The sequence below is a fragment of the Python bivittatus genome, unplaced genomic scaffold (assembly GCF_059951505.1).
Source record: "Python bivittatus isolate LINGU-HERP-01145 unplaced genomic scaffold, Pbiv_v1 ctg000480_np1212, whole genome shotgun sequence".
Classification (NCBI taxonomy): domain Eukaryota; kingdom Metazoa; phylum Chordata; class Lepidosauria; order Squamata; family Pythonidae; genus Python; species Python bivittatus.
The window spans coordinates 71,812,489-71,838,307 of NW_028277075.1; the positions used below are offsets into that span (position 1 = coordinate 71,812,489).

Sequence of the window (25,819 nt, forward strand, 5' to 3'; positions counted from 1 at the left end):
AGAAACTGATGTGCACTATACGAAGATGAATTCAGTACACTGTAACTAAACAGAGTGGCTTCTCATACAATATACACATCCACATACTGACATATGGCTACACTGTTCCATCCATAACCTTATTAGGTATGCATTTTAGTACTGATTATTATTAATATACAACCCTCTACCGAGACTGGATCTGGTGCAGTCAGTATGTCTCAGTCTAACTAACCTTACAGAGTTGGTGCAATGATCACAATTGGAAGTGGATTTGCCTTCTGAATCTTGGAGGAAAGGTAGGGGATAAATATAATAATATGCCTGAACAACTGTCAAAGAGGCTTTTTCTGATGTTGAAATGCTGCTGAACAAATTATTAATTATTGAATGCATAGATCCCAAGGGGGCTAGCTAGGCAGAAAGTGAATGTGTGTTATATGCAAGAGGATAGTGCTGTCTTTCTAGATAGAAGAGAAAGATCACCCATTCCTAGCCTTAATAAATCATTGAGGATGGAAATCCAGGTTGAAAACTTGGGCAGTTATAATTTAGACTGACACTATGAGCAGGGGAAATATACCTCTCCTTGAACTGAACAATATAAAGATAGGCATTCCTGAGCAAATTGACAAAAGATGGTCACAAATCCGTTGCCATAGTTGGTGTAGTGTTGCAGTCAATGTAACAGTGAAGGAAATCAAATTATCTTGAAAGAGTGTCAATTCTAGGCCATAGTTAATCTTTAGTAGTGAAATGCAACTGTTTGGCATAATTAAGTGGACTTTTCACAAGCCTTTGTAGTAATATGCCTCTATTAAGAGTCCATTAAGGATCCTGAATAAACAGATGGAAGGTGCAAAGTCTTGTCAGGGATTAAAAGAGCTTTTAAATTGTAAGTACTGTAGCTAAGTAAAGACCGGAATCAGGCAGGCAGCGGTTTTCCCTGTGACACTCTATAGAAGCAAAAGTTGGATTTTGAAGAAGCAGGATAGAAAGAATATTAACACTTTTGAACTTTGATGGTGGAGAAAACTCTTGAGAATGTCATGGATAGCCAAGAAAATGAACAAATGGATCATCAACCCAGAGTTCTCACTCGAGGCAAAAGTGACCAAGTTCAAATGACCATACTTTGGACATGTAGCTCTCTAGAGAAGTTTATAATGCTAAGAAAGGTGAAAGGAAAGAGAAGAAGAGGACAACCAGCAGCAAAATAGATGGATTCAATTACAGCAGTGATGGGTGCACTGATGGAAGACCTAAAAGACCAGATGATGGACAAATCATCCTGGAGAAAGTCTATCTGTGTGGTCGCTAAGACTCAACACTGACTCGATGGCACAAGGTAAATGAAGTAAGGAAGTAAAGAAGAAATTGCTCATAGATGAGAATAGTGGACGTATTCAGTCTGGGAACTAAGCAGTGCTAACAGCTAGTACTCTGGGCGTGGAGATTCCTGGTTTAGGGCGTTCACTTGAAGACACCTAAGTGATAGTTCTGCAACCTCAACTTGACAGAAATACAGTATGAATACTATTGGGTGTCTGGGAGTTGAAGGGCCATCCTACCCACACAGATCTGGACTAATCCCTGCATTCTTTCAGAGAGGTATGCTGGGGATCTCCACCATGCAAAATATGGCGGGGGAGGGGGCGGCTGATGATTCACATTCTTAATAGCAGACCATGGTCTTTGGAATACTCTGTGTCTTGCAAATAAGGAATGCCTTGAACCTCCCGCCTTTCAAGAAAGTCTTGTCCTGCAGAGAGTATGGGGACTGATGGTACTAGGGTTGCCTTGGGGCAGTCAGATTAGATTTATATATTGGCTCAAAGTCACCCAGCTGGCTTTTGTGCCTAAGGTGGGATTAGAACTCACCATCTCCTGGTGTGTGTGTGTGTATGTATGTATGTATGTATGTATTATATATGCCAGTTTGGTCTAGTGGTTAAAGTACCAGGTGTCAGGCCCAACCCAAGAACAATGATGAAACAGTCCAGTCCAGTCCAGTCCAGTTCCTTTATTAGCTTACACCTTATAGATAGAATCTTGCCAGACTAAATCTATACTATAGCAACTAGAGGATGTACCCTGTGAGATTCTAGGGAGTGGCTGTCCTGAACCTCTTTCGCTTCCCACGCTCCCCCTGCGGACTATGCTGCTTCTTGGCTCCCTCCTGGAATGCACCCCTCCTTCCTGATAGCCTTGATCTCCCACACCACTCTCCTCCTTGTAGATACATTCCATCATATCAGGCAGAAACCAGGAGATGGTGAATTCTAATCCCGCCTTAGGCACGAAATTCTAATTCTAATCCTACTTTAGGCGTGAAAGCCGGCTGGGTCTCTTTGGGCCAGTCATTCTCTCTCAGCCCCTGACATCAGGCTTGGGTGACAAACCAGTCGGTCAATTCCTGTTGCATCCAATGGATCAACATTCGGTTGATCCAAAAAAAGGGATCAGGTTAGTTTTTCTTCATTTTTTTTTCTATGATATAGTTTATGTGTGTGTGTGTGTGTGTTCTTGATTTGTGCACTGTTTTCATACTTACAGAAGGGGCATGCAGTACCTGTGCAGTAATAAGGGAAGAGTAAATTATTTGGGATTTTTGGCAAGAAGGTGTGGGTAGCAAAGTTTGGTAGTTGGCTGGCTATATGTTTTATAAAATGAAATAAATCTACCTTGAACATGAAGTGTGACCTCCCAGAATCTTGAATGTCGGTTTTTCATTGTCCAGACTATGAGATTTGATTTCTAGGCTTCATTAAGTTTATGTTCATTAAGACAGACAAGAAAGAATATTGAGAGAATGGTTACAGACAAATGGCCTTACAAGCAAATATCTAGCTTTCAAGGGAGGAGTTGTTTTGTGACAATTGATAGCAGCTTTTGAACATTACGGGTTTTGTTGGATTTGTTATCAAAGGCATGAACAATTAAGCACTAGTCATTTCCCCATAGACTAAAAAGTAGGTTCTTCTTCCTCTTTGCCCAGGCCAGTTCAGTTTCTCCTTCAAGCTCCTTAACCACAAAGCTACATTCAGCAGGATGGGTTGTGCACGTACAGTATTTCTGGATATATAGTTTATTAATGATATGGACTTGAACATTTATCTGTCTCAACTATCTTTTCAAGATGTCAGTCTCAACAGCATGGCCAGGATATCATTTGAATCTTAAAGCATCCTCCCCAACTTTTTGTACTTAATATTGCTTTGGTATACTGTCTCCAAAAGATTTCTCAGATAGCGTGGCAATTGAAGGATAACGGGGACTGTCGTCACAGAACAAAATTCTGAGCTAGAATTTCCATTGTATACAATCCCTCGGTTAAAATTCAGCCTTACTTCCAGATGAAGTAAACAACTGAAACTGTGAGTTTCTTTGGAAAAGACAGGTATTCAAGAAAATATACTTTCCACATGGATAGAGGCACACACAGTTTTCCCATATCATCTTTTGTATTGAAAAGTGATTGAAGGCTGCTCTGAATTTTTAGGGAAAGGAAGTTTGTGGTCTCTGGATAGATGCATTATGCTACATTATGCTTTATTTAAACCTGATGCTTTGTATATACTACAATTAGCTGCCTTTTGCTAAACTGCAAGTCATGGTTTACAGATCCTGCTATGTCAAACATACAGTGGCTTAGCATGATGTATGTAGCCAGTCACAGTCTGGCAGTCATGTGTGTATGTGTGTGTGAGTGTGTGATAGAATCTTTGATTTGGACTCATGGACTCTGTGATTTTCCTATGGTGAGTGTAATGTTCCCTGTACATAGCCAGGAAAACTTGTTATAGATGTTGTGTTCCATATGTGTTGTCCTTATGCCTTTTGTTCACCTTACTTTTTAGGAGGGAAACTTGATTTTGGATTTTTTTATCCTCTTATCCAGCATGTTGAATGAATTTGTATTGCATGGGTATAGGTGCTGCATATATTGGCATTTATTCCTCAAGGGTGTCTCATTCCTGACTTTTAATGGAGGGTGGGCAAACCTAGCGCTTGACGTTGCCTTTAGTCACTGTGGGCACCTTGTGTGTGGAAGCTCTCACTTCTGTAAACTGGCCACGAGGCTCTTCAGGATACAGCAAGGAAATAAATGCAGATGGATAAGACCGTAGTGCAGAGACAGCAGACATTCAGTAAATTATTACAAATAGAAAGTTTGTCATTATAGTAAGGAGAAATGTATGCTACCTTCCAGTGTATGGTTTCTGATGGAAGTGGTCCATTTTCAAATTCAAGTAGAAATGACACATGTCAAAAGGATGATTGTAGATAAGTTTGACCTTACTTATACATGTATGAAGTAGAGAGTTTAGTCCTCCAAGCCATTTTAAACATTTTAAACAATACCTACCTGTAAACTGTAAGCTGCAGATAGACATTCAGCAATAATTCAGCAATAGTTCATTAACAAACCTATGGTCAAATATTGCAACAGTTTTAGCTCTGGGGGAGGTTCTCTTCGCCTCTAGATAATTTCTGATCACCCGCCATTGGATCGTGGATTGCCTGCCTCTCTTTTTATTTTGCTTAGCCTGGAGGCTGTGATAAGGGACAGGGAGGTGTCAGGCCTTTAGGTCTAGTTTGATAGGAGCAGGGAGGAGAAATTTGCATGGTGCAAGTGTTAGAGAAGCTGGTTGGGGAAGAGGAAAAGGAAACATGTAAGTATGTGTGCACCTTTAAATCTGTAAAGAAGAGGCTCTTGAGTAGCAAAGCAGTAAAATATGTTAGGAGTAAAGTCTTCAAGCAGTGTGCAGCTTTATGTGTGCATTTGTGGCAGTGATCTTTGATGTGAGAACAGAAGTGTGGAGACCCTGTCCTTTGTCCTATTTGTGAAATTTTGGTGGATACCTCTTTCTAATGAGCATCTGTGATATGCTGTGGCTAGGCCCTGCAGCTGTCAACAGTTGTGAGACTGCAAGCCCTTCTTTGTTTGAAGCCAATATCCAGGTTTTCATATTTCTGACACAGAGAGCAATAGGTGTCTGGTACAAGCCATGACAACATCACATGCCTCATGATGTCATTGTACAAATGAAGCAGAGGATTTGTTTCATCTGCATGAGGATTCCATGATGCATCTGCCAGTTTTCATCCCCTTTCCCAAAGTTTGAACACCACATTCTAGAACATAGTTGAAGAAACCAACCATACTCCAATGAGTCCTTTCACACATAATACTTCTTTGAAGAAGAAAAAAGTTGAACAGTTTAAAGAAATGCTCACAATATTCACGTGCATCATATACACCACGTCACATCTACCTGTAGCAAAATGAACATTTGTTGGTCTGCTGTCAAGGATAATAATGAGAATGACATGTGATATATCTTAGTGTAGCGAGCTGCTACATTTGTCTAGGCATTAATGTGTGAAAGTATCTAATGTCAGCATGCCATTATGATTCTTGTACTGTCTGCAGAATCAGCATAGATTTCCACTACTCAGTTTCTGTCATTGCTTCATCTGCTTCCTTCCTCTTGGAAGGGAGGAGACTTAAGGGAGGAGACATACTTAGTTCTCTCTGTTAAACATGATAGCTAGATGTGGTCCAGGATCAGTTTCTGCTTTCTGTTACTGATGATTTATCTGAGCCATACGGTCTTCATTTGGAAGAGCTTTCTCTCTTGAGAAGACCATCTGCCTTCCATATTCTGTCCAAGAGCATCTTATGAAGAACAAAATTGATCCTGATGCTGAGAAGAATAGGTAGGTGAGAGATCTGTTTGCCCTTCTCCTCACTTTGGTTGTTGCAAGCGTACAATAAGGTAGCTATAGGTACATGTTTTGGAGAATAATTTTGAAATTCTGAAAATAATGTACGAAGGTAAGAAAGTCCAGAGGCTGTGTGGGATCAGGGATTCCATGAGGTTGAAAATGACTCAAATGTGAGTTAAGGTGGTTGAAGACTTAGTGGGTAGAATGGATAATATTATGAAGGCATATCTGATAAGGGTGAAGAGGATGAAGCCCTGCTGATGGGAGGCAGTTGAATAGGTAAGAGTCTGGAACAGGCTGCCCAACATGGTGGCCTCCGGACACACTGGACTGCAACTCTCAGCATTTCCAGCTTATCTCAAACTTCTCTCAAAAAGGCTCCGCTGGGAAAAATAACCCAAGGAAATTCAGGAGCTTGTTCACTATTTTGTAACATTTTAGCTACTCTTAATAAAGTCATTGAGAGCCAGTTTGGTGTAATGGTTTAAGGCACCAGGCTAGAAACTGGGAGAGTATGAGTTCTAGTCCTGCCTTAGGCACAATGACAGCCAGGTGAGCTTGGGCCAGTCATTCTCTCTCAACTTTAGGAAGAAGGCAAGGACAAGCCAATTCTGAAAATCTTGCCAAGAAAAGTGCAAGGACTTGTCCAGATAGTCTCCAGAAGCCAACAGTAACTTAAAGGCATGCGCGCACACGCATGCACGCACACACACACACACACACACAGTCATTACTTGAGGAGACAAGTAGATGTTTGCAACAAATCTTTGCGAATTTGTGAAATAGACAGTGCAGATGCAAGAAAAAGAAGCATACTTTTGAGTCTCTTTTTAGCCTGTATTTTTATAGAAGATTGTCTTCCGGCATTTTAACCTACTTTGCTTACTTAGTGCTTTCTTTCTTCTTTTTTTAAGTTGATCTTCAACAAACTGCTCCCTATAGGAAGACCAGTTTGCTAGAGTAGGGCTGCCTGGTTTTCTTGTCTCTGCAACACCACCTGGTGTGCTCCCAAATTTACATAGCAAAGGGAGCTGGACTCTGAATTTGTCCTGAAAGTGTTTGAAACTGAAATGGAGCAGATCCAGTGTGGTGAAACTGGACTTCAGTTCCCTTCCAAGTGATTGAGAGGTGATGGGATGTTTGTTTACTAGCAACAAAGGCTCAGTATGAGTGGTTAACATCTTGATAGGGCTGCAAATTGAGCAGAACCCAGAAATGGCAGAACATTATTTTTAACATTTACCACCACCCACGGCTTAAAGGGAACAGGTTTTTATTAAAAGAATGTGTGATTAATGATTCACAGGCAAAGCTGCAGCTATTAGTTACACAATACAACATATCTGTATATTTTGGGACACACACACACAGACAATTACATACACATGGTCATGTACACCTAGCTATCCATATACAACCTACCACAATAACTGAAGACAAAACTATTATATACATGTCGTCCTATTATATACAGGGCTGAAGAAATGCCTTAGTGATGAGCTTGCTAGTAAAAGATAGGAAAATGTTAGAAGCGTAGAAAGTGAGGGGGTACCTGGAGGCACTGGCGCATGACAAGCGAGAGGGTAGGTGATTGACAGAACGTTGGTTGCCTTAACTTGAGCAGATGGCAGGATATGGCTCTGAATCTCGCAAGATGCTGGAGAGGATGTCTTCCTGTTTAGCAATGTTCATCCGTATCATACACGATTGCATGAAACTATACTGGCATGGCTTCTTACTTTCATCCTTCTTCCCCTTTCTGGGTTGTCCACAGAATAAATGTAAGTTATAAGCTCCTCAGAGCTATACTGGGGTGGAAAGAGCAAGTGATAGATAGACATGGTTGCAATTATCTCTTTCCTTGTTTGAACTGATAAGGAAGGGTGTTGAAAATTTATGGGAATTAACTCTTTCATTCCCAGGTGAAACTTCCCCAACTTTCACCTCCTGCAGCATTTAGGTTTAGATAAAGGCTTTCATTGGCAGGAGGGGTGCTCTTTTGCTGAGCCTCAATGCTCTGTAGCGGCAAACTGGTTTGGCCAATTTTGTGAAGTTTCATTTGAAATGGTGAGAAGTTCCCTGCGTGCCCCAGCCTTGTCCTGTGAGTGGTTGCTATGCAGTCAGATGTTGTTTAGGGAGTGGCTGACCAAGCGGCAGCTACTGTTGTCATTCTGTCACTGCCTGGACTTCAGTTAAAACAAAGACATGAGGAACACGGCCGGCATACTTGGGAGCTGTCAAAAGATGCCTAGCAACACTACCAATGTTGCTGTCAGAAAACAACTATATATTCCAGTGCAGAGGCAACTGAGTCATCTCAGTGTTGGACGAAAGCTTTAAATGGTTGCCATAGTTCACTCAGAATTGTATGAACTGTTGAGTGTTTCAATTCCAGGCGGTTATATTCGACTAGTTCACCCAGTGCACTAAGCCATAATGTGACTAACTGGCTCTTGTTTAAGATGTGGTATATATTCAATGCTGTGGTCTGCAGACTATGATTTCAGGCTCAGAATGAGGAGACCCAGCCATTTGTGGCTCATTCAAGAAACCCTGCTTAATGGAATAATAGTTGAGTATGAAGTAGGGAACCAGCCATTCCATTAATTATGCTTTTTCTTTTGTCTGCCAGATTAGAAAAGGCAGAGGAACAGAAGGAAAGTGCTCCTGATGTCATGGAGTCTCAGAATTCAGGAAGGGCCAAACGTCTGGCCACGTTAATCTCAGGACTGGTGGAGTGCATGTGCTTCGCAGGCGTCATTTTCGGATGGGCATCACTGGTCTTCGTCCTCAAAGATTTGAACTACTTTGAGAACCTTTGCGAGTCAGCTGCAAATAAAACCATCAATCAAACAACTCCAGGTATGATCTGAGAAGACCAGAGAGGGAAGGTAGTATATCCTTTGTACATATACAAAGTTAAGTTAGCAGCTAGTTTCATACAGCCATATGGTGGGACCGTCCTACTTGTAACTCTGTCAAACCAAGTTTATCACCAGGAACTTGGACCTGTCAATCACTTGACCCTTTAAAAGACATTCCACCACTGCAAAAACTGAAGATGGCTATTAACCCTGTGGCCCATCTCAATATATGGTTGGTGGGCTAAGTTCTGCTTGGTGATCTCCTTTCATTGACTGTGGTAAGAGCTTCTGGCCCACTGGTACCATCATGAAAGGTGAAGGGTTTTGAATATGAAACTTTCAGGGAAATTGTCTCGTTGGATCTCTTATTCCAGGAAAGAACTGCTGGCTATTAAAAGTACAGAGTTAATGGGGCTGAGCAGGGAAACCTGGAGAACCAAAAGCCAAATGTATCAGTATGGAAGATAACACATTGTAAGTGTATGCTTGTGGTTTTAAGTGGCATTAGGAATTACTCATTTCCTCACCATTTCACAGGCTGTGCTGCTCAGGATGAACAGTTCTCCCTCATCTTCACCATTGGCTCCTTCATGAATAACTTCATGACTTTCCCTACTGGCTACATCTTTGACCATTTTGGCACCACAGCAGCCCGTCTGCTTGCCATGTAAGTGTTGGGTACACACCTGCCTTTTTTCTCAGAGCTATCTGATTCCAGAGAACCAAAGTAGGATTTCAACAGCACCTTTGTCTTTAATAATTGCATTGTAAGAACTTGGCAGATTTTCGATTGGACGAGAAGCAGAACTTGCTGAATTCTTTCTTGTCATGCAACACTTAAACCCCAGGTCTGAAAGCTTTCAATTAGGGCAGAGAAAGGCAGTCCACAGCTCTGAGACTGTAAACAACAGCCATATTCTTTCATCTGTGTGGCTCTTGGAGCAACTCCAGTTTCCTTCCCCCAATTTGCTGATAGTAATAATAATAAAAAAAGGCTCCCACCATTTTGAGCTGGGAAATGCCTGGAAACTAGTGTCAATTGTACAGTACACTTAACACTGCTGACTTGATTCCTAAATCCAGAAAAATCCTAGCCTTCTCTGTACATGTAACGTGGCCTCTTTGTTTTGTATTATCGCCCTGTGATTATGGTCCCTTCCCTGCCCCCTGTAAGGGTTTGGGAACATTCCTTTGCTTCCAAAATGTTGCCCATCAAAAGCGCCTCAAAGAATCTTCAGTCTCTGCAGCCTGATTCAGCCATGCAAGGTGCAGCCTTTTCCCACGAGAGTCGGGGCCTCCTCTCCAAGGACCCTTTTGCTGGATCCGTAGTTGCAGAAGAATGACATGGGTGAGGGCTGAGGTATCTGTGTGGATTGCACCATTCAGATTGTAGACGGAAAGCATCATTTTTTGGATGGCTTCTTTACCTAAGACCATTCTGCAAACAGCGAAGTAGAGCATCCTGGAGAGATGTTCTAGCTCAGCTCTCTCCATATCCTAATGGAAAGCAATTGTTAATGCAAGACACATTAAAATCACCCCACAGTCTGAAACAGTTAATCTAGGCTTGCTGTATGCATGGAGCAGGCTTCAGTGATGGAAGGGTAAAGTTCCTTCCGCTCAGCATATGGTAACAGAAGGGAACTATGAGGATCAGAAATTCTCTGCTATACATATATACAAATGTGCTCTCTCTCTCTCTCCCCCTCTTGCCTTTCCATTCTATCAGAACTGCCAGACAGCTGAAATGATAGATGCCTATTATCTCTGACAATCCAGGCTGCCTCTGTAAGCCCCAGAGAACTGTTTTTTTTCTTGACATAATACTCATCTTCACATACTTTAATGCATAGTTTGCCAATCTTTTGGGGGGGGGGTGGTAGCTGCACCCTAAGGAAGTAGAACAGGAATTGCAATCAGTTCCCCCCCCCCCCCATAGTGATGTGTCTAAAACCTATATTCATCATAATCATCTAGGATATGGGACTGAATATTCAAGGATAAATGTTTCTGCTATTGTTAGTATGTTCAGCAAATTTGAAATGTTTGATAAAAACTCGAGTAGGAAAAAGAGACCATAGAAATGTGAAATGATTCATAGGAAGTATTGGGTAATTTGTAATTTGATAACCATTCCCAACCATTGTGATTTGATAACCGCTCCCTTCACATTTACATAGAAATTATTACTAAAAATATTGAAGAGTGGAGGACTCAGGACTGATCCTGATGGAACTCTGAGATACATCCATATGATGTTTATATCCTATTTCAGGTTTCAGTCCTAGCCCTTCAGCTTGTTTTCAGTTTCCCATGAAGTCTCCAACTTTTCTGGGGAGAAGACTGAACCAAAATATGAGTTGCGTTTCTGCCTTCTCTTTTGTTAGCTGTTAGTGCTTTTTTTATTTTGTCTTTACTGAGCAGCTGGTATATTGACTGATTATTTTTCCTTTTACTGTGAACATATCTAAAGAAACATTTTTCTTATTTTTAGCTTCTTTCATTAACCTTAATTATTTCTGATTTTTTTTTCTTTCCTGACATCATCTCTGCAGTTCCTGGCTACCTGTCTGTGTGACCTGGTCCTCTTTCTATTTTCTATATAAGTCCTTTTTTATCTTTAGATTTTTACTAAACTGTGCTGGATAACTACATTGATGTCTTCTGCTATACATAATTTACCCCCTATACTGGAATTATTTGCTTTTAGTATCTCTTAGGAATTCCCATTCATCCTGAACAACCTTTTAAATAGCTTTTCATGCCATGGCATCCTACCTCTTATTGCTTTGAGTTTGCTCAAATCGACTTTTTTTGAAATTCAAGATAGAGGTTTGACTAGGCTTAGTTCAAATTTCCTTCAAAGTCAAGAATTCCAGTATTACATAGTCATTTCCCCCTAATATGCCTACTAATTCCTCTTCCTCAGCTAATTCTTCTCTATTTATTAGCATCAAACTAAGTTGGAAATTCAGTGCCCCCAAAATGGTTGACTCTTCCTGGGACTCCCCCAGCCCAGCCAATTTTAGTATGCTTTAAATAATGATTGTTGATGGCAGGCCTGAGTGGGAGAGGAAGTCAGTATGCTGGGAATCTGATCCTGTTGTCTGTTAACGAAGTGTGGTTTTATGATAAACTAGGAATTGGAGTGGGGAGGGCTGTTTCCACTGTTTGGTGATAAGGTTCAGAATCTTTGAGCCATCTTGATTTGTATCTACAAAGCGTCTTGTCTCTGTGAGGCTTTCAGTCATGCCAAGACTCATCTCAGCTTGTGCAACTGCAAGTCCAAGGGTTCCTGTGTGACTACAGTCCAGGAAGCTGATATTTGCTGTGGCTGCACTTTAAGTTCCTTAATTGACTGTGTGTATTAATGGAGTGGGCAAAGTAATGCACCTCATGTGAATAGACTGATTAACCACATGCAGGAGGGCAGTGCTAAAGAAGCTATTTTGTTCTCACCTTCTTCCTGACTGTACCAGGGCATGTGGCCAAGTTCCTGGACCTGGGCACGTCTTGTCTTCTGGAAATGCTCACCTCCACATGCAAAGCATGCTGAGGAAAACTCTTTCAAGGCCCACGCCATTCAGGTGGCAGGCAGGGATCTGCATTCCAGCGGTGGGTGAGACCTGAGCAAAACAATAAAAAACCTTGCCTCTCATCTAACTACCACTAAAAGCCTTTCAGCATCAGAATCATTTCAAAGATAAGGGATGCCAGTCCAGTCCTGCCAAGGGAGGGCTTTTCAGGCCTACGGGTAAGAAACAAAGCAAATGAGGAAACAATGGGGAGGTAGAAGCAGCCATTCTTTCCTGGAAAAACAGTTATTTCCGGGTGTTATTTTTTCCCACAAGTAGCTCTATCAGCCAAATGTTAGCCCCTTTGATTTCAACAGGAACACCCAATATATGCAGTGGTGCATTTTCTATGAAAACAAGCATGGCTGAGAAGTGACTTGCTTTGACTGGCTCACCTTTATAAAGCTGAGGAACAGGCTTCTATTAACTATACATAGGCAGTCTGAAAACACAGGTAATGATAGTCAGGAAGAAATTGTCTGTCACAATGTAAAGACAATGTTTGATTTTCCTTTCCAGGAGCTCATGCCAGTATCTCGAAAGAGGTAGCAGAGTTAGGTGGGAGAAGTTTAGTTTTGCTATGAAAGAGGCTGCCTTTGTAGTCATCCAGCATTAGCAAAGCATCTGGGAGTCAAGTCAATGGCAGCTGGGGGAGGGAGCAGCGTATGAACTGGAAAAGGATAGAGTGGTTTCTTTTATGGTACCAAAACTAGCTGAGTATGTTAGAGACATGAGTCCAATATTTTAAAAGTGAAATCCTCCAGTATTACCTTTTTAAAAATCCCTTTAACACACTTAGAAGTCCTCCAGAGCAGAACGGAATAGCTCTAAACACCAAGTTTTGACTGGCCAGGCCAAGGAAGGTGTTTGGTCACTGACAGGCATGTCTCCCTGCAGGTTTCCCACAGGGTGGAATGAAAGGAAATGTTGCCCTCGAAACCAGCAGAGGCAAGGCTGGGAGGGAGGCCTGAGAGTGGAGGCATCGGGGGTCTAGTTCTATTACATGTAGGCAGTCTGAATACATCCACTTCATTACAGTAGACTATTGGGGACTTAGGGATTGCACTAAAAGCTTCCCAGAAAAGAAGAAACCTTTTGGTAATCTTGAATCTACTGCTGATCAATTTAAACAACTTTCAGTCTGTAAAAACAGAGGAGGAAAATCTATGAGGAAAGCCTGTGGAATTACTCATGGGAGCAAAGAAGGACTGTGGAAGAGCAGAAAAGGGGATTACACATCAGAGCCCACAGAACAAAATATGAAATTCAGGGCAACTGCCTTTGACATACGTTCATAGGAGCCCCATGAGGTCTGTGGTCAGCATGGTATCCCCAGGCCAAAAGCAGTCCACTGATGTGTGTAGACATCTTTTATAGGAAGAAAGATGAGATTATTAGTTTAGGAGGGGACATTATAGTAGACTGTTGAGATGATTTGGGATTAGGATGGCAAATTGTGTAAGCTTTCTGCAGAGCAAGCATTTGGAACCAGCTACAAATTGGAAGAGGTCTCAAAACCTTTAAGCAGAGAGAGAGGTTTCCTAATCCCAGGCTAATACATCTGATGCTGCTAATTGCAATAATCAGGGCCATCAGATTCCATAGATCCACCTAGTCCAGCTTCTCTGCACTCATGCAGAGGCACTTGCTCCTGCTTTATTTCAATTCTATTCTGAAATATAAAGTGTCTTTAATGCATCTTTATAGTGATCTGGTGAGCCATGCCTTTCATTATTTCTACCAGCCTAAAAATAGGGGATTGAGAAAAGGTCAGAGAGCCAAGCAAGTGACCTTTTCAAGTTCAATGAAGAGGCTGTCTTCAGAGGCAAATTTTCAAGTGGCTGTTTAACTCTTTCCCTCCATACTACATCTCTGATTTTTGTTCGGGATGTAGGAGAGAGAAAGAGATGTAAAGTCCTTCCTCATTCCCCCCAGCCATTACTGGACTGCTCAGCTTTCCTTGAATCTGCTTCTTTCTATAACAAATTATTAAATTCACTCCAGGGATTTCCTTCCATGTCTAACGTGGCTCCAAATTACTGATTATTGCATACTTATTGTGGTTTCAGTTAATTTTGCAGGAACAAAGGAATAGTTCCTTTTCCCCCCAAACCAGTTAACTTCATTGGGTAACTACATGCAACATTCTAAATGTGGCAACACTGGAGACTGATGTAATACCAAGAATATCTGAAATTAGCTAAGATGGTTATTTTTGTTTCTGCTGCTCGAATCAACATAGAAAGAGCATATGAGAATTGAAATTCACCTTGGTCTTTCTTAGTGGCCACATATGACCCACCATTCTGAAGATATGACATTATTAAGTGAAAATACTACGTTTCAAATACGTATTTTTCTCAAAATTTATTTAGTACTAAATTGTATTGCAGCAGGAATTATACTAATCTGTTGAAATGTACATGAACTAGCAAAGTGAAAGGGACTGAACCATTTTTAAAAATTTTTTAAGGCTAAAGTATATATGATTAACTGCATTTTTTACTTTCCCCTGCAGCTTCTCTCTCTCTCTCTCTCTCTCTCTCTCTCTCTCCATCTCTCTCTCTCTCTCTCTCTCTCTATCTATCTTCAGCTGGGATGGCAGCTCAGTTATTTGGATGACAGCATGTTGGTGTTGGTGGAGAGGATTTAACTCTTTCCTTCCTGCTATGGACCCAAGAAACTCATTACTTTGTGAAGAAATCCATCTAGTGGTGACAATAAGCACACTCCATTCAAAGCAAATAGCAGTTTCAGAAACAGGATTTTCTTCTCAATTAGGGGAGGAAAGGGTAAAACACACTTGTGAATCGATCTCTGCAGCTGATAACTGTGATTCTTTAACCATGTCCTCATGCAAAGTGGTATTTAACTTGCATGATGAAGTTTGTCTGAAAGAGTTCATATGTGCTGCTTGACTTGGCCCAAAGATGATTCACTAACCATTTGTTGAGGACATGAATGCACAGTGCTGTCCTCAGCCTAGTCTTAGCCCCCCATGAAGACAGCCTCTGCCTGTCTTTTTTTTTTTTTTTTTTGCTTGTTGGCCAAAGGGGTGTTTTCCAAATTCTACCAGCACAAATGAGGTCACTCCATTCCCTGGTAGGTAATTCCAGCACACCAACTGACTAGTGCATGCTGTTGGAAGACGGCCACACCGCCTCCCCTCCAATCACTGGTTCCTGCCCTTCATGGGCATCTGGTCTTGGGCTGCCTGTCCCCACCAAGAAGGAACTTCCCTACATAATCCCTGATCACACTTAAGTAAGGTGCATCTTAGGCTTATGTGGACTCCTTATATACCTGAAAACCCTTTTGGTTTAGAACACCGCTATGCTGGTTCCTGCATAGGTGAGGTACTGGTGTAGTGCTGAATAGGTGAAGAATTTCAGGTGGTGTGAGTGGGTCATTTAAGAGCTACTTTCACTTTCATGTCCCTGCCTGTCATGCTATGGAGGCACATCCCATGTAATTGCTGTGAGATAGTGTCATTTTATATACTCTATGGGATATTCATAGGTGCTGCAATCACTTGTGACAGGAGTCACCTCAGAACACTTTTGGCACCTGAGGTGAACTTGCCAAGAATTTGGCTAGTTCCCCCTTGCCCAACCAACAGGAAGAATGTTAAAATTGTCCATCATCTTTAGTCTTCTACAAGGCTGATACATCTCTGTCCCCCCCAAAAAAATAAAATAAAAAAAATCCCAGCTGACAGGCAGTAGAAGTTCAGTCAGGAGCTTCACTTTAGACTTATCCTCCATGCCACCAATTTATCAGCTGGAATGTTTTTGGACAAACGTCTACCAGTCTTAGAGAAAATTGGTGAGCTGGTTGGCTGTTTTTCCTGTTGCTTGGGCTTTCAGAAGATTGGGAGGTCTGATTTCAAGAACACCTCATGGGACATGTCACTGGTGCAGAGCACCTCCATCCGGGCGATCTGTCACTCAGGCTTTACGCAGACTCAGGGACTCTGCATCGCCCCAAAGCCCCCATCCTGAAGTTCGACTAGCCAGACGAGGCTTCTGCACATGCACTGGGCATGCAGAGAAGCTGCTTCTGGCATTTCCTGGAGCTGACTGGAAGCATCAGAAGAGCTTCTGTTGAAACTGCCAGAGGCAGCCTCAGCAGTGACGGAGGCAGCTGCCTTGCTTTGCTTTGCTTTGCGAAGTATAGGGTGGATGTTGTTTTCTGAATAGTTTCAAAGTCATGCTTCATGTGAAACTTCATGATTGCTTGTACTGATTACTAATTAGCTTAAACTAGAATTTAGCCCAAATATGTATCTTCTTGTACATTTCTCCCACCTCTTTTAATTTCAGTCTTATATTCTCTTCCTCAGTCAGCATTGTTTCTTTCATTCTCCCTGAGTATTTTCAATATCCTCAATCCAAAGTTTCATTTTATTGATGCATCTGGCTGAACAGTTGACTTTACTGTTTCTGTCTTCTAACAATGCCCATAATTGCCACCGCTGCCTATCTACCTACCTACCTACCTAAGTTAAAGATGGGAAGCTGATGAAGAAAGCCACTGTATCTGGGGGAGATGAAGTGAAAATATCCCTACCCTACAACCTCACACAGTCATACTCATTCACAGCTGAGGATCCCCTTTTGTCTTCCAGATCCTCCTACACCATTGGTACTCTCCTCATTGCATTTTCTTCAGCAGGTGAGTGCTTCTGGATGAAGAGGCCATTTGAGCATGCTAAACTTGTGTGGGAGTGTAGAAAATACTAAGTAAGATGAATACTGGGGATAAATCATTAGGAGGTGTTGGAGGGGTGAGAGCAGTCCTCTGCAGTTTGTGTGCTTTTGCTAGCACAGCAAGTTAGCATCATGGGAAAATGTGGTCCTCCAGAATATGAGCAAAGCTTGATTTCCTCCCCATTCTGTGTAACAAGCTCTGATTTAGGGAAGTAACATCAGTAGTTACAGTTTAGGAAGCTCAGATATGTTTTAACTCAGATATGTTTTAACATCCAAATTAGGATTGTCAGGTACAGACAGACTTGTATCTTAATAGTTATATAGAAAAGGAAATATTGTATTGCCAGGTTTTGCTTTCATATAAAGGCAATAACTGCTGTTTTTTTTCTTTTTTCCTTTTAATGCTACCACTAAAAAACAGGATCCTCGTTCTCCTTTTTCTGTTAATTCATCTTAGCTGAAGGCAAGTTAATGGGTCCAACTAGCAGCAGAGGACCATAGTGTTAAGTATAGGGCATAGCAGACAGAATGCCTTGGTGGCTGGTTATTGATGGCAATGTTTAGACTAACTTCTGTCTGGCTAAATGAGTGGGGAATGGCTATCCTTTGACGTTCAAAGCTTGACAAGTAGTTAGATGCGAAGGATTTACTATACCCTGGCTTATCATTGTGTTATTCTCTGGATCAGCTTGACTGGGATTTATTTTAATGTTCATTTAATGTTGTACAATGTTTATCTGTGAAAGGATACAAGGTGTCTGGATGGATGCCCCTCTTGAGGAATGGTTCTGTGTGCTTTTGTTGAGATGCATGAGCTGCCTTCAGCTGCTCCACCCAGCTCTCCAAAAACGGTGTGCATTTTCTAGCTTGTTCTAAAAAGATAAGGGAAAACTAGGAAGCAGGACTAGATCTCAGCTGTAGTCAGTATTCGTAAAGAGTTCATAGCTTACCTCTGCTCATGCACTTCCGGCTGGCATATTTTGCTAATATTTATCCAAAGACAAAGGCAGGGCAAAGAGCATGGGTTCATGCTTTTGATTACTAATTTCCCAGTCCCCTGAACTGGCATAAAATAAAGGTCGATTCAGTTTGCTGTACCCCGTAGTATGTAAATTGGAAACTGTTAGGTTGGCATGGCTGTATGACTGTTTGGGCAATATATGAATGGCTTTTTGTGTACTGGCACAACTGATTTTCTAGTTCTGGGCTGTGAATGTATATGGAAGGTGGAGAATAGTACTTTGGGAGATAAATTGTCTGTGTCTTGGTTATGAGCATAATCATACATCGATTTTTCCTCCTTCCAGCCACTGCAGTAATGCTGTACCCAGCATTGTCATTTCTCTCTATTGGTGGAATCCTCCTCATTCTCACAAATATGCAGGTTTGAAGTTCTTCCCTTGTGCTGGGGAGGGGAGCTGGGGAAGGAAACTGCTCAAAAAGAACTGGGTGGGGGTGAGTCTAACCATGACATAACTTTTATTTTGGGTGGGGAGATCCCAGAGATGTCTTTATTTCCTCTCTTTGAGATATTAAAATCAAGTTGGGAAAAGGGAACTGTCATGTCATTTTCCTGCAGGTTCAGAATATAACAGGCTAGCCTGGAGATGAAATCCCATAAATGATGGGTACAGGCATGAAAGAAATCCATTTCATAGATTGCTTGTTAGTCCATAGCAATTGCCTTTTTATATTCTAGCCTAGTTAGAACTGAACTCATTTGCTGTGTTCTGCTGCCACAAAAGGGGATTTTTAATTTATTCCTCCAGGTTGGGAACCTGTTTGGAAAACATCGCTCCACCATCATTACCCTCTACAATGGAGCCTTTGATTCTTCCTCAGCTATATTTCTTATCATCAAGGTTGGTGAGAAGGGCTTTTCCATTTTTTTTGCCTCCCATATCAATTTGCCTTTAATTAAAAAGGTTCCCTCTTCTATATTTGGGGTTTAGTGCCTTGTTGCTGCTTTTGGTGGGCGCTGCATCACCAGCATAGGCACAGCGTCTGTTATATGTTGCAGTAAATCATGGCCTTAGATCCATCTCAATTATCAGCACTACATGGACTAATGACTAGCTGATAACTGGCTTAGATATGCAAAGAAGCAGCCCACTCCAAAGCAAGCCAGGCTGCAACCTTAGGAGGGCTAAGAAATAAGGAGAGCATGATCATGATCATGATGTGGAGGACCACAAGAGAAGAGACAGCCAAGATCCGAAAAAAATAAACCAGCCTAAACAGATAATTGAATTGTCCTGACCTGATTTAATCTTCAGAGGTATTTGATCTGGATTGACTTTATATGCTTAAAACTAAGACTACAGGTAACACTTTTCCTTCTCGTCTCCAGCAGATTCATTTTCTGGACAAGAACAAGCTGATTTGGAAATACTCTACATTTGTACATAGATTAGCTAGCCCATGCATACTCCAGAGCATTAGCTGTATGCAGACAGTCAGCACCTTTGCTAGTGGGCATTAGAGAAAGGTCACTGTTTGCAGCTGGCCATGAATCTGGGTCATTTTCACCCATTAATGCTGTTAACAGCTGATTAATGCACTACAATCACTCCCGTGCATTCAGTTAATCCAAGTTAGGGCAGAACAGAGGCTACAACCAAACGGAGTAAGACTTATAGTTGTCTGCTTCTTCCTTGTAAGGATTGGTATTTGTTTATCTTCAATGAAAATCAGTCTTATGGAGTTCTAACTTTGAGCAAAAGGTTAGGATGGGAAAGAGACTCTGCCACCTTTTCCTTTTTGCCATCTGTTTGGGGATAGGGAGATATCCGGGTTGAGGTGGATCAGCCAGAGAAGCTCTCTGGGCAGCTTTGGGCCACGACTCCCACTCAGCCCAACCTACTTCATGGGGAGAGAGAACACCATGTACACCACCTTGAGCTCCTGAAGGAAAGGTGGGATACACATACATACATGTTTCTTTTCCTTTTGGGTTGAGTGGATGGACAGCAGGAAGAAAAGGGTAAGGTGGCCTCCCCGCCTTCCTTTCATTTAAGTTCCCGTTATGGGAGACTGTTTTGTATTTCAAGCACTGAGGGTGGAAAAGGGGGAGGTAGCTGCCTGCCATACAAAGTCTGGTCCTTGTTCTCAGGGTAGATTTCTGGAGGGACCAGGAGAGGATTGCTGTTGAAAGCAGAGTGAGCCCGATTTCAGCAGGACGTTGCGCTTGAAGTGAGAGAGAGGACTCTTTGTCCTGTTGCATCTTGCAATTCATGACTCAGCTTTCAAAAGCTTTTTTGTGGTTGAGCTTTGCTCGTAGAAAATAGGAACTAGGATTGCTGGGTAATTCCCAGCAGAATGAATAACTAAGGCTGAGAGACCAGAAGCAACTCTGCTATGTGACATGTTGCATTGGACTATAGCCCCTATCATCCTCAGCCTGCTAGCACCATTAATTGGCTGGGTACATACAGCAAGCTGGAGGAGGGTACAGCATGTTGTGTGAATCCTAGCTCTATAAACCCAGGCCTAGGATTTAGTGTGGGTATGTGCTGCACTTTAGATCTGAATTCAAAATTGTACGTCAGCGTGGGGAGTGGGGATACACATTGCACTTGTACCCAGACAAATACCCAGATGGTCTGATTTCCACAGCAGGCTAAAACTGTGGCTGGGTGACTACAATAAGCTGAATCCTAAACTACTCAACCTCATTTTAGCCTCCTCCAGCTTGCTGTATGTACCCAGCCAATTAATGGTGCTAGCATATCTCCTTAAAGAAACTGCATTTTTTCTTGGGCTCAGCAGCCATTTTCTCCCCTTTTGAATTAGGAAGCACGTGAAAAGAAAGAGAACCTCTCAAACACCCAGGAAAACACATGAAACTCCACCATCATCCACTTCAATGCCCTAGCTTTGCCCTATTTGCGTCCTTGCCCCTCTCACTGTGGCAATGGGCCCTTTAAGAATGTTCAGTGTGGGCATCAAAAGGTTGCCCAACCGTTTCAGAAGCCACACGCATCTGCTGAGTGGGACCTGTTAATGGTCAGGATAGCAGCAAGTGGAGAGGGAGAACTGAAGCCTTTCCATCTTCCTTGCTACGCTCCTGCAGAAAATCAAGGATTGGAGCACACTGTAGGAACATTAAAATACAGCCAGCTTATCTCGGAATGCATTGTTTGTCCACAGCTCCTGTATGAGAAAGGCCTCTCCCTGGGAGCCATGTTCTTCTTCATGTCTGCCTGCAGCGTCTGGCACTTAGTTCGCACCTTTTTCCTGATGCCCCGATACCATATTCCTTATCCACTGCCCCCAGGCTACACGTATGGGTAAGCAGCACTTCTGTCCGATTGGCAGCTGACTCCTCTGTGTATCTTTCCCCAAATCCTAGTCCCCTTATTTTCCTATCATTTTTCTCCAGTTTCTTCTTCCTTTTTCTAGCTATTATTGTGATGCCTGAAACACCAGATAACATATTTTAGGGATCTTTAAATTCTGTCAGTTATTCCTATAAAGACAATCCTTCTTTCTGAGTGCTATTTTAGGTATGCGCTGTGAAAGCATATCCTAGGATTTGTCTAGGGATGTGCTTCTCATCTGACTGTCGCTGTGGCTTTAACAGCAGTTTGGTGTGCAAAACTAAATTGATGCCTAGAAAAGCTGCACCATTGAGTTTATTCTTAACATCCAGCTGCTATTTAAGTTAAAAGATGCATCCATACATTGTTCTGTTAACAATCTTAGAGTCATACCTTTCCTTGTGCCTGCCTATTCATCCTAAGCTTTTCTATTCCTGGGCTGCTACGTCAGGTCTCTGGCTCAGATGCTACAAAAGTTTCAGAAACATCTGAACCGAACAGCAGAGCGTGCAGCCTGCACTGGAATTATTCAGGTCATTTAATCTGCCCTTCCCTGCTTTACTTGAATCTATTGCTTAGGTGTGCCTGCAGTTCAGATAGGTGTCATTAGAAGGCTAGACCTCTACGTGTTTACTTGAAAATATGGGCCAAAATACATTTCATAATTCTCTAGGTTCACTTTGGATTGGTGAAGCCACTTCTTGTGGGTGAAACTCAGGAGGGAAACATGGATGAAGAGCTGAACTCTCCACTCACTTGCCAGTTCTGGGCTTCCAAACGCTCTCTTCCCTCACTAATTTCAAATAATCTTTGCAAAGGTATCCCTGGTCTTCTTGCCTTGTTTCTATTCTTGATTACCCCAGTAGCTTTGCTTCTTCAAAAAGGGGTTACAGCTAGATTCATCTGCATGCCAGGTGTAGACTGGCTCTACTGATGTAGTTTGTGCATTATGCTGAGCCCTAATAGGTGAGTTAACTCATCATTCTGTGCCAAAACCAAATAAATCACATTATGGCATGGCATTATGGCATGGCATTAACCCCATTAAATGGGGTTTAACGGATTTACTCCCAAATAAATGTGGATGTCAGTATCAGCAAGAAGACCTGGTTAGTAATTCTTCTTCCCATTTCAGAGGTACTAATGCAAAGAAAGAGTAAAAGAAAGGGGTAAGATCTAGAAAGAATGATTATTAAGCCAAATGTGATACTGAACGTGGTTTGTATCAGAAAGTACAAATTTCAGTTTCCTTGAGGCTTTCTGCCGCCTTTTGCTTTGTATGTTTGATTATCCATTTTTTTTCCTTCCTAGCATTTTTCCTAGCATTTGATTATCCATTTAATGTGTTAAATGTTATAGAATGTTTATTGGCTCTGATTAATTTCATTTCAGTTTTGCATTTTCATACTATGGTCCAATGGCTTCAAGAATTAATAAAAGCTTACTTGTAAATCCTTTACCTTCTCTCTATGCATATGTCACATTTGTTTTAGTTCTGTACACAAGACGTATGTAGAAATAAGTTCACATAGTGAAGGGAAGAGCAGACTATGTGTCATACTTCCTGTATCTGCAGATTGAACTGTCCTGGGATTTCCCATTCGTACCGCACATATGAGGAACAACGCTGCCCCAAAGTCACAGATGTGGATGAAGCCCAAGACTCAGATAATCTACATCCTGAGTCAGCACTCAAAGGAGAACAAGCTACCATCAAAGAGACAGTTGACAAAGGTAGAGGCTGAGGCTGATTCACTGGTGGATCTTCATATTAGCCAGGATTATACGGTTTGGAATCCCTGGGCCATTCTTTCTGTGGAATTTATAGGGTCTTCTGCAAAGTAATGGTAAGACCTCATTTGAGTCAGCCTTGGTGTATATTACACTGGGTATATAACACTGGACTACACAATTCATCCAGGACTGAGAGATGCCCCTCTTTTTGTAGCCAGCTTCTTTTATTCTGTTTCTTTTGCCTCATTCTCTCTCTTAAGAGTTCCATACACGAAGTCAGGTTTGAATTACCCATTGTCTTAGCTGTTAGGCATTGTGGAACATGGTCAGCTCCCAAGTAACCATGTGCACCCAAGTGCTTCTAGGCTATTGCAGTCAAATATTTCTTAAGGGTGAGCAGATAGGAAGAATGAGCTCAAATGTCATAATTTTTCACTTTTTATGGTTTCCCCAGGATGTGGGATCTACTGCCTGAAGTTCCAGCAAGATATTAATCACATTTAATGTCATGTTACTACGAAATACTGTTTCCTTTTTCCTCCCAGTGACCCTGCTGCAAATTGCTAGTAAGAAACCAGCAGCTTTGTACCCTGCCAGCCAACAAGAGGCTGGTAGAAAAGTAAAAGGGCTCTTTGTGACTTCATACATTGTAGCAACTATTACAAAAGGCACAGGTTGTTCAACGATTGATGTCATCTATATTCTAGAACCTGTTTCACATACTTTTTTTGGGAAGGTCTGGATTGAAGTTAACAGGAATAATTATCTCATCCCTACTTAACCAAACTTTCTTTCAAGCATTAATAAAACTTCAATCCACATGCATGTGACTTATAATTAAACAAGTCTTTAATCCTGGAAGAGCAGTAGCAACTACTCTTCTGTGTGAACACATTCTGGGTTTGTGATAGAAAGATCAGATTGGACATAACTCCAGAGTATATCCACTTCTTTTTTTTTTTTAGGTGATGCTGAGACTGGATCAGACTCCAAGCAACCACCTGTTAAAACCTTCTGGAAATGCGTTTTTTCCTGGTTATTTTTCTGGCATTTGATATGGCTGTCGGTGATGCAACTGCGCCATTACCTCTTCATTGGCACCCTCAACCCCATGTTGACAAAACTGGCAAATAAAGACACCACCCTCGGTACTGAGGGAACTCAAAGAACTGTGGGGAGGGAAGGGCCATCAGGTCGTTCTTTGGGGAAGAGGAGGGAACAGTAAAAGATACATAACGGCTAATGAATTTAGGATATGTGAGAAGAAAGCAGTAAAAAAGAAGACTATGGAGATGAATAAGAACAGTTAGGAGAAATATTGATCGGGGCAGCAAACTGGAAAATATGGAGAGAAAAAGTGATAAAGGACATTTCTTTACCATGGAAGTGTGAGCCAGAGTCCCATCAGCTTACAGCAATGTTTTTGTCAAGTTTTTTTTTTTTTTACTTTTTAAAAGAATTTGGGGAGAGGTATTATAAGAACACAACAGACACATTTTACCTCCTAAAATCTTGGCCCTGTTCCTTTTTGAAGTCTGGTCCTTAATTTGCTACACAAAGCCTGGTTTGGTCTTTGAGCAGATGGAACTTGTATGTTCCTGCGTTATAAGAAGTACACAGCTGCTGGGTACTTGTATCTCACTAAACCATGATATGTTTGGTTTTTCCTTAATATGTTCTGGAATCCAACCATTTTTCCTCCAACAAATGGTGCCTTCAGATAATCGGGGCTTAGCACAATGTGTGAACCTCTTATGTCCCAGAAAGAAAGTTTTCTCCTGGAACATATCAGATGTTCCACTGCCCTATTTCTTTTATATACATACGTTGCCCCCTTTTTTCCTTCCCTTGCACAGAAGGCAGGTGATTTCTCCTCAAAAATGTTCTTCTCTCCTAAGACAATGGGGTCAGGATGTAATCAAACATGGTCTGAGGCTTCCCTGAAAGGTTGTCTCTGTCTTTGAGTGAAGTTAGGCTGCTGAAATAAGATTGAAATTGTGTCATTTTAAAGCTCAGATATGAATGATGGCAGAAGTCTGCTGCTGACTGTCAGATAGGACTGGTCTGCAAGCTGAGGGAAAGTTCCTCTCTTGGTATCAGTCTTGCTAGAAATTTTGTTCCATGTCTAAGAAGAAAGAGTTTTCTTGGTTCTGAGAACTGCTGGATGACCAAAGAGTCTAAACTTGAATACATTCTAGCCTCCTTTAAACACCTACAGTGAGCTATAGAAATGAAAGATCCACTGCATTGGGGAAGTTCTCTTTGGAATGACACTGTGGCTACCTTTTGTCTTCATTTTCTTCTGTCCACAGTGAGCAGCTACACCAATGCATTTGCCTTAACGCAGCTCTGTGGAGTCCTCTGCGCCCCTTGGAATGGGCTTATTCTTGACCGGCACAAACATAGGCAAAAGAAGGGAGGAAGTAATTCAGGTATGCCCTTTGAAGTGTGGGAATTTACCTCCCAGATAAGATAATTACCTTCCTGCCAAGGAGTTCTCCCTGGCTGAATTCTCTCTCTTCATTGCAGGGATACCAGATTCTCTTGCTGACCTCCGTTCCTGTGTGCTGTCCCTGGTCATTACAGTGTTGCAGTGCCTGGCCTTCTCCATCTGTGCTTCCATTCCCGTGCTGCCTGTGCAGTATGCCACGTTTATCCTGCAAGTTCTGAGCCGCTCCTTCCTCTATGGAGGCAATGCTGCCTTCTTGGCTATTGCGTAAGAGATGGGTTTCCCTGGGAAAAATTGGGAAGGAAGACTTGGAGGGAGTGGGGAGAGGAGGGGAAGACTACTGTTGAGCATGACTAAAAGACATCACGGGGGATTTATGGTTCTGATGAGGAAAAATGTTGTCAGTCAATCCTTGTCTACTGGAAGTGCCATATAGGCTTTTTCCAGTTTTGCA

At 41.9% G+C, this 25,819-nt stretch overlaps 1 protein-coding gene across 6 annotated transcripts in view; it reads left to right on the forward strand.

Moving 5' to 3' along the window:
• SLC43A3 (solute carrier family 43 member 3) overlaps positions 1-25,819 on the forward strand; it is a 36,585-nt gene that overhangs the window by 8,428 nt on the left and 2,338 nt on the right. Inside the window, exons 1-11 of one of the 6 annotated variants that reach the window (XM_025167945.2) lie at positions 877-1,327; positions 8,345-8,574; positions 9,114-9,243; positions 16,779-16,825; positions 18,171-18,247; positions 18,633-18,725; positions 21,013-21,152; positions 22,759-22,916; positions 23,882-24,064; positions 25,229-25,348; positions 25,446-25,632. In XM_025167945.2, the coding sequence (XP_025023713.1) occupies positions 8,388-8,574; positions 9,114-9,243; positions 16,779-16,825; positions 18,171-18,247; positions 18,633-18,725; positions 21,013-21,152; positions 22,759-22,916; positions 23,882-24,064; positions 25,229-25,348; positions 25,446-25,632 (1,322 nt within the window). In that variant the 5' untranslated portion in view covers positions 877-1,327; positions 8,345-8,387. Of the gene's footprint in view, positions 1-876; positions 1,328-1,482; positions 1,591-2,102; positions 2,446-4,610; positions 4,656-5,538; positions 5,704-8,344; positions 8,575-9,113; positions 9,244-16,778; positions 16,826-18,170; positions 18,248-18,632; positions 18,726-21,012; positions 21,153-22,758; positions 22,917-23,881; positions 24,065-25,228; positions 25,349-25,445; positions 25,633-25,819 lie in introns of those variants that run through there. The other 5 variants (XM_025167944.2, XM_025167946.2, XM_025167947.2 and 2 more) reach the window with 5 other exon arrangements.